Source organism: Syzygium oleosum, unplaced genomic scaffold, assembly GCF_021117445.2.
Source record: "Syzygium oleosum isolate NSW1041296 unplaced genomic scaffold, Sole_v2.1 Sole_v2.05, whole genome shotgun sequence".
NCBI classification, from domain to species: Eukaryota; Viridiplantae; Streptophyta; class Magnoliopsida; order Myrtales; family Myrtaceae; genus Syzygium; species Syzygium oleosum.
The window spans coordinates 10,631,212-10,650,866 of record NW_026607489.1 but is presented as its reverse complement, the minus strand read 5'-3'; the positions used below and the strand labels follow the sequence as shown (position 1 = coordinate 10,650,866).

General features: G+C 43.2%; 2 protein-coding genes across 4 annotated transcripts; one reads left to right on the top strand and one right to left on the bottom strand.

Annotated features, from left to right (window-relative positions):
* Positions 1–962: 962 nt before the first annotated feature.
* Positions 963–1,975, bottom strand: LOC115693779 (ethylene-responsive transcription factor ERF003-like). The gene is made up of 2 exons (XM_030620835.2): positions 1,811–1,975; positions 963–1,711 (listed from the first exon to the last, which is right to left on the bottom strand). Exons 1-2 carry the CDS (start codon positions 1,891–1,893, stop codon positions 1,219–1,221), a joined length of 576 nt encoding a protein of 191 aa, XP_030476695.1. The 5' UTR covers positions 1,894–1,975; the 3' UTR covers positions 963–1,218.
* Positions 1,976–11,989: 10,014 nt separating this feature from the next.
* Positions 11,990–19,044, top strand: LOC115693777 (nuclear pore complex protein NUP96). Of its 3 annotated transcripts, none has more exons than XM_030620834.2 (6): positions 11,990–12,205; positions 13,543–16,139; positions 16,245–16,368; positions 16,905–17,053; positions 18,067–18,164; positions 18,574–19,044. In XM_030620834.2, the coding sequence occupies exons 1-6, from the start codon at positions 12,175–12,177 to the stop codon at positions 18,767–18,769; spliced, it is 3,195 nt and encodes a 1,064-aa protein (XP_030476694.1). In that variant the 5' UTR covers positions 11,990–12,174; the 3' UTR covers positions 18,770–19,044. The 3 variants fall into 3 exon arrangements, with proteins under 3 accessions (XP_030476694.1, XP_056167387.1, XP_056167386.1); XM_056311412.1 differs by lacking the exon at positions 18,574–19,044 and adding an exon at positions 17,540–17,636 and having other exon boundaries at positions 11,991–12,205; XM_056311411.1 differs by lacking the exon at positions 11,990–12,205 and adding an exon at positions 12,408–12,713.
* The last annotated feature ends 611 nt before the right edge of the window (positions 19,045–19,655 follow it).

Here is a 19,655-nt window from a genome sequence, read left to right as displayed (position 1 = left end):
AAACTTGGGTGCTATATTGCTAAATAACCTAAGCACACAAAAGTCGTTTACCATTCTTTAAGCAAACTCCAAAGACAATCCTTTGCTTCCTCGACAATCATACTTCATGATGACAAGGATTATAAACTATATTATCTTGTTGAACATGTTCACTGTGGTGATACTACACTAGAGGAATGAGTGAGGAATATGTAGTTCTTGTGTAGGGTGATCAGGATGAGTGAGTGCATTGGTCAAAAGTGATGTTCCTGGAGATAATAACAAAGTCCCTTGTCAGCTTGTGAAGGCTAGTGAGAGAACAATGAGAATGTATGCCTAGAGATAGACATGGCTCCATCACTGCCAGTGCCACCAACAAAAAAGGGCGATCTTTGTTCGCACGGGAAGAGGATGTTGGCAAGATTTGTTTGGGAACTCAGAGAAAAATGGAGGACTCAGAACCAATGGGACAACATTCTCTGTTCAATGGCCCCAAGGAAATGACACTCTTTCTGCAGCAACACTGCGCATGAACTTTTTTGACTTGTCCTCTTTCATCTGGGTATTACTATTTACCAAGATTTGAGCTGTGTTTTGTGTGGTAGGGTCAAGAACTGTTCACGATTGCATAACATGGGCCCTCTAAATCTCTCTGTTGTTGGGTGTCCAATAAGATAAAAATCAATCCATTCTTCTAAATCATGAACGTGCCAATTAGTCCTACGGTTTTACCTTCCTTGTAGCCTCATCATCCACTTCTCAATTCCACCGATATTGTCATGTCATTTAGCAAACAGTTCCCAGTTAACCTTTAGTATATTTAGTGTTGCTCTCGATTAGGATCGTTGTCACTTTAACCACGGAAAAAAATAAAAAAGATAGAGGTTGCGGGACCGTGTCTCCATGCAAAGGAGGTAGGACTAAGAGAGTTTTCACACTTCTTTTGAGCTTTGGGATCTCTGGATCAGCTTCATGATAGGCACTTCAGATAATAAGGATTTTTCCACTTCTCCTCATCCATTCCTTCTTGCTTGCTTCTGACTGATTATTGGAAAAACAAAAGGAGCTTACATAAGGAAACAGTCAAATTACGCTACACTTGAAAGATCCACCTTGACCTAACTTAACGGGGCGAAGTCTTTGGCATTTCATACCAATGGCCTAGGATTGAATCGTACGATTTCTTCGGGAAATGGAAAGAAACTACCTAGAGAAATAAGAGAGCTAACAGGTTAGAAGCTATGTTTGAATCGCAGAGCAGAGCTCAATTGACCCATAATCAAGTAATTCCTCTATCATCTGCTCTATATGGTCATCCTCAAGTGGCCTAAATTGCTGAACACTGTTATCTCCTTGGCCTTCATCACTATCCCAGTTCATCTCATGCCACTGGACAACAGTTGGTCTTTCCTCTGACCACCCACCCGCTCTTTGATCTCCATTTCTTTCGCTGCTAGTTCGATCACCTTCCCACCTGAAATGCCCAGGATGTGAGTCTTTGATCTCTTTTTTCACGCTTTTCTTGGCCAGCTGTAGAGATGCCAAGTGACATTTGTGTAACTTGGCAGCTAAAGTCGCCGAGAGAAGCTTTGACGAGGACGTCTGAGGCTCGTTCGGATTGTAGGGAAAGTTGGTACGTGCTTTCGGCCCGCACATGAGTCTAGCAGCCTCGTCGTACGCCCTTGCTGCGTCCTCTGCCGTTTCGAACGTGCCTAACCATATCCTAGTCTTACTGCATTAACAAACAAGGAACAAGTGCGGAACTTTCAGGTTAAGCAAAATGTACAACATATTCATCAATTAAAGAACCGGTCGTTGAGAGTGAAATTACAGTAAAGGGTGGCGGATTTCGGAGACCCAAGAGCCCCAGTGGCGTTGCCGGACACCTCGATATCGCTGCTGAGTTCGAGTCATCGGCGATGTGCAGTAGAGAGAAGGAAACGTGTGAAGGTGTTTGTGATATGTCTGAATGAAAAATGTGCTATTGCCTTTGTTTGAGAGGTGAGGATTTATATAAAGTGTTAAGGCCAGAGAGTGAGTTTATATAGCAGCTGTTTTTGCGGCCTTCTAGCAATCAGGTCACTCATGGGACCCGCCATGGCTTTATTTTCTCTTCCCCTTTTTCTTTTCTATAACGAGAGATCAGAGTTGTCTTGGCAAGAGAAATTTGAAAAGATGCTGATCATGCCATCGTTGTTTACTAATTACCATATGGTTTTTCACTCTGGTATGTTAATTTTAGGAATCTCTTGCTGGTAGGTAATTTTCGTTTTACTGTTTGTTTTATACCAAGCAAGAGAATCATCACACAAGTAATTCTTCATGTTTGATCCACCAAAGAGCTAGATTATGCTGGATACAATCGATCAATAATCACTCAATTAACATGAAATCATTAATGGGGGCACAGAGAAATGCGTACAGATTGCATTTCTTTGCACTTCACATTAGGCGAATTTCATCGTGTTGTGGTAAAACATGACGTAATTCTACCTAAACTCATAAGGAGCCGGATGATGTTTTCTAACTCCTGCGCTGAGTATTACCAAGGAAGAGAATGGTACCTGACATGCAAGTTTATTCTTGATCTGTGCATCTAATTTCTGCTGTTCAACATATAGAACTACCGATGCTTATCTGGTATTGATGTGTTTTTGTACTTGTTATAGGATTTGATGGCAATTTATGTGGTGTAGTGATGTTTGTCTTTATTATGAGGTTCCGAACATGGTTCTTGGCTCACATCAGAAATACTATACATAGAAAACCAAACCCATATGCCTCTGTTCAGGTGAGGACAGATGCCATGCCTCGGCGTAATTTTCTGCCCATGCCTCTCTCTCTCTCTCCTAATGCTATTATCATATGGCATGCTGATATGATATTACGGATCATTCTGGTGATCTAATATATTGAAATTACAAAATGTTCACTAATAAAAAGCGACATCATATAATTAAAAAGTATATTAGGTTGGTGTTATCACGTGGACGTAACACAAAATGCTTCTCTCTCTGTGTGGAAGTGTTTGTAGACTAGCAGCTGCTTTGTTTGACCATTAAATGATCTTGCAGCCCGCGTTAGCCCATCAAAAGCATGCAAGAAAAGCAAGATGCTTGACATCAATTGTGGAACACCCTGGTTTCTCTCATGCAGTGTTAGCTGATTAGGTTGCTACATGCCCACATGCCATGCTATTTTTTTGATGTATTGCAAGCCAACCAATCACTTGCACTACGCAGCATGGACAATGACATATCGTAACGTGCGGTGTTGAGGTAAAGAAAGGGACACGTTACATCACTGGGTCTTGGAAAATGTTGTTTGTGTATTTGAGATTTAGAGACTTTTATTTACACCAACTTGGCCCTTTGATAAGGTCATATCAGCACCCTTCTGGGAATAGCAGCAGGTGAAATTTTGGGCTCTGCATTCAAATCACATAGCTGCAGTCTAGTCTAGAATTCTGGGTACCGAAACATTCTATTAAAGACATGGCATCTTCTTCACTTACTTTATAATTTTAGGTGAGATCATGACGAACTCAATCCTCCTCCGCGAGATTCTTCTTTTTCCTTCCAAAAAATGTCTTGGATAGTTATCGCTGCCCTGGTTTTGCGCACATCTACTAGTCACTTCGAGATTTATCCAAGTATTTATGCACTGTATAGTTATATAGCAGAGCACAAGGATGACACAATATCTGCTACTATTGAATGCTTCTTTGTTTTCTCATCATTACAACTTCCTCTGTAGCTCTACTTTCTCCCTTTGAACGAGCAATAAACGGAAAAGAAATGCTAAAATGGCTATAGAAGCATCAGCTAAAAGTATCCGAGGCTCTTCGAATACCGAAACGGGTCCAAAACAGGATTCAGATTGAAAGTAGCCATTTTGCGAATCAACGATCCTAAAGGTATGGTAAAACTAAAGACTCTCTTGACTTTGCAGAATTTAACACAACACATTCACTAGACTTTGGCTGCAATCTATGAAGACTCATACGAGAGGACATTCAAGTGACAGAGAGCCAAAACAGTGTTGAATCTGGCACAACCGGTTCAACACTTTAGGGGACATCTCTTCCTAAAGGGCCTCAATGTTGGGATTTGTTCACAAGCACTGCAAAGAAAAGTGGTTCGTTTTGTGACTTTGAAGGAGGGGGGAAAAGGTATATTCAGGCGTGCTTTCATGGTCATGCATACATCCAAAAGACACGATGTACGTCAGTCTTCTTTCTTTTTCTCCAATCTATAGTTAAAAAAAATCTCTTTTTATAGATTTCTACAGCCTTTGCCCAATACTTTTCTTGAAATTTACTCATTGGAAGAGTCTAAAGTTGCCTCTGTAACGCACTCGAAGAATGAAATTTTTTCTAAAGCTGTGTACGATGCGTCACAATCCGAAATCTGAATCCTTGACTTGGTGCTTCCAGCCTTGTTTCAAGATCTGAAAAGTACATAAATACTTAGTATTTTAAAATATGACAGCGATCGCCGAGGTAATATATTGTTGAATCGGTCCTTTTTGCCATTTTCCGCGGATTTCTAGTGTTGATAAATCTTTACTAGCATTGGTAACTTTCAAAATGTGTTGGTAATCTAATTTCAACCCGTAAGTAAGTAACCAACGTGTTTTCAAAACTACCGATATTAATATATGTACTTTCAAAGTTACCGATGTGATTTAGTAATCTTCCAACATTTGGTGGTGTAGTTTGCTAACCTATTAGACATACTTAGGGCCTGTTTGGTTCGGCTTTGGGAGATTGCTTTTGGCAAAATGCAAAGGTCTTTAAGCTAAAAGGGTTTTTCAAAATGTAAATAGTGTTTGGTAATATGTATTTTAAAATCACATTTGAAAGCAACTTTGGTCTAAATATCGGTTGGTAAAAATTATTTGTAAAAGACTTTTGTTGATATTTAAAAAAAAAAAAATCGGCCAATCGACCACCACCGCCGGCCAGACCTGGTCGCCGGCGACCTCAGGCGGCGTCGTTCGACCTTGGCAACTGCCGCCTGAGGCCGCGCGACCCCAGGCGGCGGTCGCCTGGGGGTCACGCAACCCCGGTGACCGCCGCCTAAGGTCGCCGAACCTCAGGCGTCGCCTAGGTCGCGCGACCTCAGGCGGCGGTCGTCGAGGTCCCGCGACCTCAAGCGGCGGTTGCCTAGGGGTCGCGCGACCCGGCAACGCCGCCCGAGGTCGCCGAACCTCAGAGCGGCGTCGCCGGGTCGCGCATACCCAAGCGACACCCGAGGTTCGGCGACCCCAAGCGGCGGTCGCTAGGGTTGCGCGACCCCCAGGCGGCAGTCGTCGGGGCGCTAGCCCTCAGGTGGCGGTGGCCGGCCGCCGGATTAGCTGCTTGGAAGACGATGAACAGTGCGCGATGAATAGTACCCAATTGCATTCTGAAAATGCAACTTCCCAAAACTCCTCATGGGCTCCATTCAGCCAAAGGCCCTTGGAAAGCTTTAGAGATGCAATTGCATCTCCTCAAAGCTTCCCAAAAAATTTGCCAAACAACTTCGCATTTGCACAAGGGACTTTGGGTGCGTTTGGTTCAGCTTTGGGAAGGGGCTTTCGGCCTCGAAAGCCCCTTCCCAAAATGCTGAACCGTTTGGTTCAGCTTTCGGCCTAGCATTGGCCAAATGCTAGCATTTGGAATGCCGAAAGGCTGGTCTTTGGGCTTTCGGCATTCCACAAATGCTGAACCCAAATTTTTTGTCCCCAAACTATCCTCACTTATTTTGGTTTATTTCGGTTTTACCCCTCTTGTTACCGTTCATCTTCTTCGTGAGGCGGCCGGCGAGGGCGGCCAACATCGGATTGGGCCGGCGAGGTCGCATGACCCAGGTGACGGCCGCTTGAGGTCGTGCGACAGCCCAGGCGCCGCCGGCCTGGGTCGCGCAAGGCCGTCGCCCGCTTGGGTCGCTCGACCTCAGGCAGCCGGCACCCGGGTCGCGCGACCCAGGCGGCCGGCGCCTGGGTCGCGCAACCCAGGCACCAGCCGTCGACGGCAGATCTAGCTCGCCGAGGGTCGCCCGACCTCGGGCGACGGCCGCCGACGCCAGATCTAGCTCACCGGCGGCCGTAGGCCTTCACTAGTCGCCAGCTTCGGCGAAGGGTAGGGTAGGTTTTTTTGTTTTTTAATAAAAAAGATAATTCCCAAAGCCCTTTTTGCAAAATTTTTTTACCAAACACTACTTGGGCCAAAGTAACTTTACAAATGATGTTTTACCAAACGCCACTTGTATTTCCCCAAAAGGCTTTAACGTAAAGGTATTTGCATTCCCCAAGTAGCATTTTGAAAGTTGAACCTAGTCATGGCCACGGGCCGGTTTTGGCCCGGAACCGGCCCGGTCAAACCCGGGCCCGGCCCGTTGACTGGGCCCGCGGTTCGGAACCGGAACTGACCCGTGGCCTACGGGCCCGGTTCTGGTTCCGGTTCCAAATTATTTAAAAAATAATAATAATGAAATTTAAAATAAAAATTCATTATTTAATTTTTTTTTATAAAACAATTTGAACTCTAATTGTCATGTATTGTAAGTGCATTGATCTCTAATTATAATGCTTGGCTTGGGTGTATTGAACTCTAATTACAAGGCTTAGCTTGGGTTTTATACACAATGATTCTAATGCATCTTCGTTCCCATTCGATGTAAAACTCTTGGCTTGCCTTGAACACCTTCAATGTGAGACTCTTGGCTTGTCTTCATACAAATGCCAAGAGTCCCACATCGAATGGGAATGAAGAGACCATCAAAGGGGTTGTGTATAAAACCCAAGCCAAGCCGTGAGCATGTGAAGTTGTATGCCTTTTGTGGCTACGATCATTTGCTAGTTAAGAGCAAAAGGTTCCATTGGACCACCTAGAACCGGACCGGGCCAATGGTCCGGTTCCCGGTTCTATGATTTGCCGGTCCAGTTCCTAGTTCTAAAATTAAGGGACTGATCTTACCGGTTCGGTTTCCGGTTCCGAGCGGAACCGGACCGAACCGGAAACCAATCACCCCTACAATTTACATTTTGATTACAATTTATATTGAATAATTCATTATTTCATAATTTTATAAAATCATTATTTTTTTATTTCATAATTTATTTTTAAAATTTTTAAATTACGAATCGGAACCGGAACCGGAACCGGAACCGACCGGTTCCGGTTCCGGTTCACACATGGCCACGAACCGGAACCGGAACCGCCGGTTCCGAACCGGAACCGGCCGGTTCCGAACTGTAGCCATGCCTAGTTGAACCAAATGCACCCTTTAGACCCCCAAAGCAACTTTCAAATGCTGAACCAAACATGCCCTTATTTTTTATATGAAATTACCAACTTTAATTTGATTGATTTACCAACTTTTCTCCCATTTAGTCACTGACTAATTTTAGCTTAACACACATATTATTCGAATCCTAACTTTTATTTGGTTGTTTTTAAATTACTAGCTATTGCAATAGTTTACAGAGATTTATTTTCAGGACTTGCCAACATGTATCGACTCTTGTACAAAATTTCCAACTCCAATGTTCATGACTTACCAAACTTGTTTCCGTTTGAGTTGCAGACTAAGTTTAGCAATACCAACTCTTATTTGACTCACTTACCAGTTTGAAATTTGTTGTTTTGAACACTATTGCGATCGCTTACCAATTTTTATTTGTATAGATTACCAATTTTTCCAAGTTTACTAGCTCTTATCAGAAGACTGTGAAGCGAGGTTCAGATGTGTAGCTAAAGCATCCAATTCAATGAATAGGTCATGCCAGTTCCTAGCTTTGGGGCAGTATCAAACGGTCTCTAATAGCACTTTGTTGACACATAAATTTTGCTCAATCATTTAGGGTTTTATCGCATAAAAAATTTAGGGTTTAAACCACTAAACAAAAAATATTTTCATTAAATTACATGGCATATAGACATTAGGCACATTTGCATTAATAGGGCCTATTAGGACACAAGAAAAAAAAAGATTTCCGGGCCAGGTTCGTCGGCCCATTCTTTTTTCCCTCTTCTTTTTATTTTTGTGCGGCCCATTTTTATTTTAATCTTCTCCTCCCTTTTTATTTTCCCACGAGGGCCGGCCCTCTTTCCCTCGGCCTGGCCCGCATCTGTTCATCTCCCCCCTCCCCAGTCAACGTTTCAGAACGTACGGGGGAGGAAGAACAGAAGCCGGAACAGAAGCCAGAAGCCGGAACAGAGGCAGAGCGGTGTAGGGGCCGGCGTGATCTGTGGGTCGGGCGATCGGCCGGCCGCGGCGGGCTGGCGGTGGCAGGGCCATGCACGCCTGCCCGCTGGCCGGCCTTAAATCGGGGCACAGAGAGAGAAATCGGAGAGAACAGAGAGGGAGAGAGAGGGTTCCGAGAGAGAGAGAGATCCGAGGAAGTGAGACCGAGAGCATTCGAGAGTGAGATCAGTGGTTGAGGGGTCTCCCACCGGTGATCGCCACACCCCAGCTATGGCTGGCGAAGCCCCCAGTGAACCCCGTTCCTCACGGTAGGTCTCGGCTTGAGTCCTCGTCGGACTTTACTCGGTCTGTTTTTGTTTGATTCGGGGTGTTTTCCCGAGGATTTCGGCTCGGAGGCGCGCGAGACGACCAGATCTGGTCCGACCTCTCACGGTCGCCCCCGTTCGCCGCCGCCGAGCCGGATAGGGAGTGCCGCAAACGGCCGCCCCCTCCTTCCCCTGTTTCTGTTGTGTTCCTCTGTCTCGGGCTCACTGGCCGGAGCTCGCGGCCGTCCGGTTGGCGCGAGTTCCAGCCCGTCACGCCTCGTGCTCGCTTCTGCTTCTTCATGTGTCTGGTGTTGATGATTTCAGTCCGTCTTGAGCCTCAATCGAACCAAAAATCTCTCATTTTTGTCGCGCACTCCAACCGTTTGATGTTATGCATATGTGAAATCCGGTTACTCTCCCTTTGTGTATGATGCGTTCCAGAGTTGTAGAGTCTCTATCTTCGTTTGTGGTGTCTCGGGTGCGTTGCTGAGCGTGGGGTGGAAGCTTAGTCGTCGGCTGGTGTCTCGGGTGGCTGTGGAGGCTCGCGGTTTGGGCGGCGGTCCGGGCGTGACCGTGGGAGGAAATGGAAAGTCGATCCCTTGCCGGGATTTGGCTGGTCCGTGACCGGCTAGTCCCTCGTCGGGGCTTGGACGGTCTCGGTCGGTCGCCGGTCGCAATGGTGGTGACGCGGCTGGTCGGGTTGGCAGGCAGCGGTCGGGCCCGGGCCCGGTCGAGGGGCTGAGTTTCCCGGCCACGAAGGCCGGGGCTCGGCGGGTGGCGGCCGAGCATGGGCTCGGCCGCTAGACCGGAAACCCTGACCGCGGAGGCCAGGGTCCGGCGGGCGGTGGCCAGACACGATCTCAGCCATGAAGGCCGAGCACGCGCTCCACGTCGGAGCGGCGGCCAGCGTTCGGGCGAGTCGGGTCGGACAAGCGGGTCACGGCCATTAGGGTTTCCAGTGAGTCGGGTCAGCGGCTCATGGTCGGGTTGGGTTCGCAGGTTGCAACCGGGTAAGGTTTTTGTTTAGTGTGTGGGCCGATTTTAGGGTTTTGTTTGGTGTTGGACTTGGTTTTAGATTTATTATGTTTTTATTAGGTTTTGGGCTTTTTAGTTCAGAATTAGAATAGTTTTTTTAGGTCTTTGGTCATTTCGCGAATGGGCCGAAGTTGGGAATTGGGCTAGATTATCATTTGAGCTTTATTTCTTGTTGGGCTGGGCTTTTGTTTTTTTTTTTAAATAAAAATTTCGGACCGGACCCTTTTTCTTTTTTTTAATTTGCCAGACTGGGCTCAATAAATGAATCCGGTCCGGTCGTGGACTCGGGTCGGCGCGCCCGGGTCAGTTCCGATCCAGGTCGAATGTGGAGATCCGACCCAGATCCGATTTTATATTATATTATTATTTTAATATTAAAAAAATATTATTTTAAAAAAAAACATTAAAAAATTTAAAAAATTTTAGAAAAATTTAGAAAATCAAAAATTGGAAATTGGGTTTTAGAATTGCTTTTCTCTCCCTTTTTGTGTGATTAACGTATATTTGATTGCTCCTCGCTTGATTCGCACGCTTTGAATTGCGCGTTTAATTTAACCTCGTATGTGGTTGATTATGCAAGTTAGGTTCATGTAGTGATTGTTGCTTCCCTTAGCTTGGTTAGGAATGAATTTTTGAGACTCCCAGTTAGTGTGAACATGTTAGGTGGTGAATTGAGCAAGATTAGGTACCGAAAGGGCACTAGTTGGTCAATTAGTGTAATCAAGTCCCCGTACCCATTGAATCTCTAGTTCGTAGAAATAAAACATTTCTCCCGTGCTTTGCTTGGGTGTCTAATCGACCCATAAAAAAACTGATTAGTGGTGACTCTTAGGTGAAATTGATTTCCATGTTAAAAACTTTAACTTAAGTCGCGAATTGGTATGAGCTTGGGAGAGCTCGAGCTAGGTTTAACTTAGTAATCCATTAGCCAAACCACCTAGGCGGCGGGGCCGGTTCGGGGAGATCGCGACACACTTGTCTCTGCCGTCTCAGCATCCAGGGCAACAATTCTTCTCCTATTCCCTCCCAGAAAACTTCCCTCATTGTCCATTGCTACGACGCCTTCAGCAGCTTTGTGCATATTTTCCTCAAAATCACAATCACAGTTCATTTTGACGACTGCATGAGAAGACTTCTGCCAGTAATTTGGTCTATCAACCGATGGGGAAACATTTGTGGGTGCTGGAACATCTTTTTTCCTTTTTGGCTAGAACATCTTCTGGAGAAAATTATTCAAACTCCTGGAAGGATGAAAACGCACGAGAAAGCACATGGAGCAATCGTTTCCATAGTAATAACCACTTTGGAACCGAACCGAACCGTTCTAGGATCGACCCTGGAATAGGGCCTAACTTTAAGTAATATAGACGTTATTTCAAGCAAAACAACACGTGTAAACGATTTGTGGCGTTTGTGGTTAAGATACCAATGGATTTCTTAGTCTTCTTCTCAATTTTTGTACCTGGAAAACAACTTTCCAACCGCTCCTACTACCTAAAATTAGAGCTGAGCAAAGATGTGATGTGGTCCGAAAGCCCGGACCGCTTGAAATTTCCAGTATTTGATATCCCAGGCTGGGCCACCTGGCCCAAACTTAAAATTTCATTTCGGGCCCGGCTAATCTTTCGGATTTTACATCCTTGAAGCCCAAATGGCCCAGCCTGGCCCGAGAACATATATAAAAAATATATTAAAGTTGTAAAAACAAAGGGTTGATATCATTGAAAATCACAAATTGGTACACTCATGTCACATATACTCTAAACTAATTTTCGTATCACAAAAAATCCCGAATCGATTCATCAGTATCACATTTGTGCCAGACTGATTTTCGCGTTGTGAAAAAAAATTACAAATCGTTACACTTTTGACAAATCTACTATTCTATTATCTTTCGTTTAATATTCCTAGCAATGAACGTATGGCGTCCATTCGAAGTGGAAATTCCACATAATTTTTTTTTAAAATGACCTCGCTATGTGGAAGCCAGAATTGAAAAAAATGAACTGAGATTGAAAAATCTATTAATTTTGCCTCAGGAGCTAGTGTATCAATTTAGATTTTTTTCGTACCACTGGTATGAAGTAAATGCGACACAAATGGTACACATTTGAGATTTTTATAACTCGAAAATTAGTGCGGAAGATTATTGCGCGATTATGACCGTTCGACATTTTTTACGACAAGAAAAATTGATGGACGGTTTGGAATTTTTAGTGTATTGAGAAAAAAGAAAAAACAAAATGCCCTAAACCTCATTTGTTCTCCTACGCCCCGCCGGCCTCCTCCCCTCTCTCGCTCCTCTCGCTCGACGGTCGACAGTCGCGGGCGCTGCTTCTCTCTCTTTCCTCTCGGCCGCTGCGCTTCCTCTCTCCGTCGCCTCGGCGTTCGTCGGCCGGCCGCCGGCCGCCGAGATCCGCCGCCGCCGCGGACGGCGCGGCCCGCTGCGACGGCGCGTCCGCTCGCGGGTCGCAACCCTCCGCAAGCTTCGGCGCGACCCACTAGCAAGTCCCTCCCTCCCTCTCTCTCTCTCTCTCTCTCTCTCGTTGTGCCGGCAACGCCACCTCCGGTCCACGAGCTCCGGTGCCAGCCAAAATATTGATGTGAAACACAGGATTCGCTATTCCCCCAAGGCGACACGAGACGACCGGCACCGAGTTGGAATGGCGTCCACCTCGCTCCTTCCTTCTCCCGGTAAGTTATCTCTCTCTCTCTCTCTCTCTCTACTGCAACTAATTGGAGCATTTGATGATTCTCAGATTCTAGTAGTCACTTCGGTGCTCTAGTGTTTTGTCATGTCATCTATCGGATCTTACTGTCGATGCAAGGATGGATGCTTCACTGGGCCGTCTTACCTAATTGATGAAGTGCGTGAATTAACGATGTAATTGCTGGTTCATGGCTTGCGTTCGATACACTATGGCAATGAAGCCTACAGCAAAAACCAAATGTGTGGTTTTTCCGTCCCAAAAACCAAAGTTCAGGAAAAATTTGGAAACGTTGATTACTAAATGTAATTGTACAGAAGAAAGAGACGAGGGCGTGGGTGATTCATGTATATTGCGTTGTATAAGTTTTTTTTTTCTACTATACTTAATTCACATATAGCTTTGGATTTTCATAATTCTGCTGTGCAAAAATTGGATATACATTTGAAGTGGATGCTGAGTCATGATATATATCATCGGCAATCGGGATATAGGTCGAATAGTCTTATTCTTTATCGAAGAAAAATGTGTTTTTAGTTTGCATGGTCCAATCATTGTCGCATCTATAAATTATATGTCCTCTCGTTGATTCATAACGGCTTACTTCAATTTTGCCGCACTCCCCTGATGGTATACATATGAAACTCCGTCGGATCCTTCATGGAACACGGGGTTATCACTTGGTGTTGGTTGTCTTGTGTTACCTCGGGGAATAGTGAATCCTGTGTTTCCTGGCTAGATACGCCCTTTATATACAAATGATAAAAGCCTCATTTCGCATTAATAATTGTGACTGTATACTGAAGTTGGTTAGTAAGATAGTTGTGACTTGTCCTCAAAGAGTTCTTGAACTTCAAGTATCAACAGCACCTGTGAAAGGACAATTAAGTTTTGAAGGATGAGTTTCTTAAGGACTTGGAGATTTTCTCCTTTGAAGAAGTCTGTTTACATTTGAGCAAACAATTTTGAGGATCCTTCTATTGTTTCCTCTTCTGTTTGTCTAGTAATCTATGCCTAAAAATACATGGAAGGAGACTTGAATTCGCATGAGGCAGAGCGCATTGGAGGGAGCGGTTTTGTTATTGTTTAGAGATGGTCATTAGGGACTCTTTGATGGACGTCATTAGTCTGTGGCATGTTAATTACAAAGGCATGAATCTTTGATCACTTTTGATATTCTTAACTCATATTTTGCCTTTGCTGGCCATGGCTTTCAATGGACAATCATCCTTTCCAATTTGTTGTTATGCTACGAAAATCTTCAAGTTCGACATAGTGTTAAGTCCTGATAATTGGCTCTCGTGTTCTCATCTGGTGTTTCAGATGAAATTTGCCATACTAGACACGGCGTCTCCTCTGCTTCAAGCTGTGTGGTATACAGTGATGTGGGGCCATCGGACTCTGATGTTTCTATAAAACTAAAGAAAAGGAGGATATCTTATTGTCCAAGTTCTTTGTCAAATTGGCTTTTGGGTGAGAGAGAAATTCCTTTGCCTACTTTAAAGTTTTCCGATTATTTTATAGAACCTTGCCTGGAAGAACTAGCCACTTGGGAGTTTGGAGATCCTGGCTATTTGAGTCGAGTTCAGAATTTTACAGTGGGGAGGTTCGGTTATGGGTTCGTTAAGTTTTTAGGAGAGACAGATGTTAGAGGGTTGGATTTAAATGAACTTGTTAAGTTTGGAAGGCATGAGCTAGTTGTATATGGAGATGAAAGCTTGAAGCCTTCGGTTGGCCAAGGACTCAACAAAGCTGCTGAGGTTACCTTGGTTCTACAAATTGGATCACTTGATGAGGGCCAACTGGATGATATGGTCACAAGATTAAGACGGAGCACAGAAAGACAAGGAGCCAGCTTCATTTCGTTTAATTCTACAAAATGTGAATGGAAATTCTTAGTTCAACATTTTAGTAGATTTGGTCTGAGTGAAGATGACGAGGAAGATATCACTATGGATGATGCCCCGGCAGTTCAAGATCCCACAATGGAAAATGTTGGGGAGGTTTCTGACGTTGATGAAGAACCTCGAGTTAATCCAATTGGGCCTGACCTTTCTCATTCTCTTCCTGCCCATCTTGGCCTTGACCCGGCAAAGATGAATGAAATGAGAATGTTGATGTTTCCTAATGACGAAGAGGAGCTCGAGTATGTCAATGAGATACCTCCTGGAAAGTCATCCTTAAGCAAAGATTATGCAAGATCATCCTTTCAGAGCTCTACCCAGAGAATGACTCATAAAGTGAGTCCTCCGGTTGCACGGAGGACACCGTTACCTTTGCTCGAGTACAAACCTCGTACTGCTGACTCTAGCTCTGCAGGAGCCATTTTTTTGACGCAACAAAATAAGGATATGCCTTTGAAGGCAACAAGAGTGGATGGGTTTAAGCTGGACACAACGCGTGAGACCCCTTTAACTGGACACTATTCGAGGAATATTGTTGATGCTGGCCTTTTTATGGGTAGGTCATTCCGAGTTGGTTGGGGTCCAAATGGTGTCCTTGTCCACTCAGGTACACCTGTGGGTAGCAAGGACTCACGGAGGGTTTTATCTTCTGCAATTCACATAGAAAAGGTTGCGATTGATAAAGCTGTTAGAGATGAGAGCAACAAAGTCAGGAAGGAGTTGGTTGAGTTGGCTTTTGATTCCACATTGAATTTGCATGAGACATTAAATCACAAAACAAAAGAAGTTGAGGTTGGGTCTTTCAAACTGAAGCTTCAAAACTTGGTTTGCGACCGCTTAACACTTTCAGGAGTTTGCCGAAACTACATAGATATTGTGGAGAGACAGTTGGAGGTTTCTGGGTTGTCTTCATCTGCCAAAGTGATTTTGATGCACCAGGTGATGGTCTGGGAGTTGATAAAAGTTCTTTTTTCTGAAAGAGAGAATAGTGGACAGTCAAAATCAGTAGGTGCTGACAATGAGGAAGATGTGATGGAGGATATCAAAGATGGTTCACCTGAAGTTGACCCTGAAGCACTTCCTCTTATTCGAAGAGCAGAGTTCAGTTACTGGTTGCAAGAGTGTGTTTGCCACCGTGTACAGGCAGAAATAAGCTCAATAAGTGAGTCGAGTTATCTAGAGCATCTGTTCTTACTTTTGACTGGCCGACAGCTGGATGCTGCTGTGGAGCTGGCTGCTTCTAAAGGAGATGTAAGGTTGGCTTGTTTGATCAGCCAAGCAGGTGGTTCCCTAGTAAACCGTTCTGACATCTCTCGACAGCTTGATCTTTGGAGAACTAATGGATTGGACTTCAGTTTTATCGAGAAAGATAGAGTAAGAATTTTGGAATTGCTTGCTGGCAACATTGGAGGTGCTCTGCGTGATATTGGAATAGACTGGAAGAGATTTTTGGGGTTATTGATGTGGTACCAACTGCCACCGGACTCCTCGTTGCCCATTATATTTCAAACTTACAAGCAACTCCTTAATAATGGAAGAGCTCCTTATCCTGTCCCCGTGTATATTGACGAAGGAGTGGCAGGAGAGTCGGTGACTCAGACTAAGGAGGAACGGTTCGACTTCTCATATTATCTTATGCTTCTGCATTGTAATCAAGATAATGAATTTGGCTTGCTGAAGAGAATGTTTAGCACGTTATCTTCGACAAATGATCCGCTCGACTACCATATGATCTGGCATCAGCGTGCTTTACTTCAAGCAGTTGGAGCTTTCAGTGTAAATGATCTTTATGTTCTTGACATGGGACTTGTTTCACAATTGCTCTCTCTGGGCCAATGTCACTGGGCCATCTATGTAGTCCTTCACATGCCTTATCAAGAGGACTATCCATATCTACAGGCCACTGTAATTCGTGAAATTTTGTTTCAATACTGTGAAACATGGAGTTCAGAAAAGTCGCAGGAGCAATTTATTGAAAAGTTGGGTGTCCCATTGGCTTGGTTGCATGAGGCAAAGGTATCTCTTGGTTCCTTGGTACTGTTTTTTACAATCTATCAATCTTAAATCATATGCTGAAACATTGTCTGACCTTAAGTGTTGATGTTACACTGTGATTTGCAGGCAGTTTATTTTAACTACCATGGAGACATCTTGAAATCTTTGGAGCATTTTCTTCAGTGTTCGAATTGGCCAAAAGCACACTCTATCTTTGTGACTTCAGTTGCACATTCGTTATTCTTATCAGGTATGATTCCGCAAAATGGAGCATTCTCGATCCATGCTCTTATATGAGAACCTTAATCCTGGGCCAATAAAATGGTGCGGAATGGATGGTCTATAGAATACTCTAAAGAAGCTCCAAAATTTCGAAAAGAGTGTCATCTGTGATTGTCACACGGAACCCAATATAGTTGCTGCTCAGTATGCTATTATCTTTATAGCATTGAATTTTACAGGGGATGATGATGACAGCCTTCTGATGGTTTCCAGGAGTTGCATGTCTATATATCTATGGATCAGTCATGTTGGATTGAAATGCTTCAACTTTGTTTCCTTGGAAGTTCATGTTTTTAGAGATTCAAAGTATATTTATTGATGAGCTTATTTAGTGCTCATCTAAGACCATCTTGTACACCTCAAAGAAATAGCTCATGTTTGATCTGTCTAGAGTTTTTGACAAGTTATATTAGTTTTTTTTTTTGGTCGGAGACAAGTCTGATTAGTTAATCAGCATGGACGGATAGGTCTTCCTGACATAGTTGCATGACTTTATTTATGCAGCAAAGCATTCAGAAATATGGAGGTTGGCATCTTTGATGGAGGAACACAAGTCAGAAATTGAAAACTGGGACTTAGGCGCGGGGATTTACATATCATTTTATTCAATAAAAAGTGCTTTGCTGGAAGATGATGATAGTATGAATGGATTGGTGAGTTTGAGTAAATTTATATAGTTATATAAATCTGCCAGTGTAATTGGATATCATTTTCTCATAAATTGGTTTTGGACTGCATCATAATAAAAATCTGATTATATTTCAGTTTAAGCTAAAAACATTTGAATGCAGTTGAGGCTCCTAATGGGAAGCAGGGTGCTTGGTTTGAGCTCTGTAGAACGTCCCTTCTTATATTGTGCAAATAAATTGATGTAGCAAATCATGTCTTGTGGTGTTTTTAGTTGTTGTGTACTCTTTGTGAAAACTGTTGCTAATTTAGTATGGTCATTGTGCATAGGTTAGTAGTTGCTTCAATTGGAAAGAGCTCAATTGGATAGGTATGCAAGATGAATGAGTATTGTATAGATGTCAATTTTGGATGGTGTGATATTCCTTTTAAAGAAGAATGTTTCTTTCCCAAGAGGTGAAAGAAAATGTTTGTTGATCCCTCTTCCTATTTGTTAGTGAAATCTGGTTTAGTGGAACTCTTATGGGGAACAAAACTTTTTGGGCCGTCACATTACCATGCTGAGAACAGAATGTTAGTGGTGAAAGGTGGCTGCTCTGGCAAGATGAGGTGACATAACTGGGAACTGGATTTAGTTGTTATTTTGTTTCCGTCCTATATCAGATTTGGACGAGAATTGCTAGCTTTTAATTTAGGTTTATTATCTTTAAATTTGAGTGGGATATCTCTAAGATACGCTTGATCATGTTTCTCTAGTTTTATTGTTCACTTAGTTTAGGCTCTACTTAGATAGCCCCATTCTCTTCACTTGTGATTCAGCTCTGGAATCAATAAACTTTCAAATTGAACAAAATTTTTCTTGTACACTATATTTTATATTCCTTGAGGGTTTAAGATTATTTTGTTAGATTGAATACGTCTCACATTTATTTCTGCTTCTAGGAGTGGTGAAATAACTTGCCACATCATGAATGTTCACTAATTGTTACTTTTCCTTTTTGTAAGAGGTACTGACAATTTATTTTGCATTCTCTTACAGGACTCGCTTGTGAGCAAAAATGCTGCCTGTAAGAATTTCCTTGATCAATTAAATGAGTCATTGGCGGTTTGGGCAGGCAGATTACCTCTAGAAGCTAGGTAATTCTGCTAGTTGATTCTATTTTTATACAAGCAAATTTTGATTGGTAAATATTAATGCAAGGTAGTATTTATAAGCTTTCGTGGATTACTTAATGTCTGGGAAACAACATTCATTCTTTGGCTGCAACTTGCAAACAGTTCCCAACTTCAGTAAATCTAGTAATTGTTATTCTATTCAGGTTTTATTTTAGGTATACCTTTGCATGCAGAAAATGCTGTGGCAAAAGTTCCCTATCAAGAACTAATACTACATTAAAAATTTTTTGATGTATGATCTGACCCAGGAATTCTCGCAGAGTCAAGTGCTACTAGACGAAAGCTTACTTTAAATTCACGTACAAATAAGAAATGGTCTATGTTGAAAATTTCTTGTGTCCTCAAGACTTCCATTGTTGTAACATTGCAGAGTTGCATACTCAAAGATGGCCGAGGAGATCTCGAGTCTGCTTATATCAGACATATCCGAGGATCCAACAAGGGATCTTCAGCTAAGCTGCTTTAGAAATGTTTGCAGTGCTCCGGTTCCCGAAGATCTTCAGGCGAATCATTTGCAAGATGCAGTGGCCCTGTACGCTTGTTATCTGTCGGAGTTGGCTTCTTGAAGTTGTTCTCTCGTTCTGGGTATGGACTTTCTAGCTTAGCTGAGTGTTGTACATGTAAACAGGGTCTTGGCTTTTAGTCATCTTCCAGTGTAAAAATATTTGGAGAGAATTGGAGCGGATTCGGAAGCAACTTGTTTTTTATGTCGAGTGTGCGTCGCGGTGGCAACTTGCTGTGTCATTTAGATTTGATTGCTGATGGATCAATCCCATTTGTACGGAAGAATGGACTTTCCTGGTTGATTTACATGGCATTGGCATTTGGTGCCTCTGATTAATTGTAGAAGAAACACGACATGCAAGGGAACTATGCAATTTCCCATTCAAGGAGATCCATTCGATAGCACACCCGACAGAAACAAGCTATCTTCGATTTCATTACGTATGTGTTTCAGTCGGACGGGCGGTATCGAGAGACCACTTTGCTCCTGGTTTTGCGATTCGAGAAGCGGATCGGTGCCTGAAGCATCCTCACGCTCATGAGCAAAATCTGGCCGTGCTCGTGGATCTGCCATTTGGTTTCCATAGGAATTGACCTCATGTTAACATCGACTCACACAGATCTGGTGTCCGATTGATTCTCTATTTCTATTTATTGTGTTTTGATCTTCTAGGTTTCGCTAAACTAAACTCCTAGTAGAAGATTTAATGCACAACATTTCATAGTGGAGTCAGTTCAGTATCATTACGGAGAAAATATCGGCAATAGCTCGGTCTTATTCCAGTCTCATGAGTTCGACTCTATGTAATGATTTTGCCAAACGAAATCAAAAGCAGTAATTTCATTTTTTGAAAAAAAAAGAAAATATTTTATTACCCATCTATCTTACGGTCATTTATTTAATATGAGTAGTATTCTTATTTTTCTTAGATATTTGTTGGCTAAAGA

Coding starts and splice junctions, on each gene's coding strand:
- LOC115693779 (XM_030620835.2), bottom strand. CDS start 1,893: ATGACTCGAACTCAGCAGCGATATCGAGGTGTCCGGCAACGCCACTGG. Junction 1,712..1,810: donor GAAATCCGCCACCCTTTACT/GTAATTTCACTC, acceptor TTGTTAATGCAG/TAAGACTAGGATATGGTTAG.
- LOC115693777 (XM_030620834.2), top strand. CDS start 12,175: ATGGCGTCCACCTCGCTCCTTCCTTCTCCCG. Junction 17,054..18,066: donor ATGATAGTATGAATGGATTG/GTGAGTTTGAGT, acceptor ATTCTCTTACAG/GACTCGCTTGTGAGCAAAAA. Junction 18,165..18,573: donor AGATTACCTCTAGAAGCTAG/GTAATTCTGCTA, acceptor GTAACATTGCAG/AGTTGCATACTCAAAGATGG.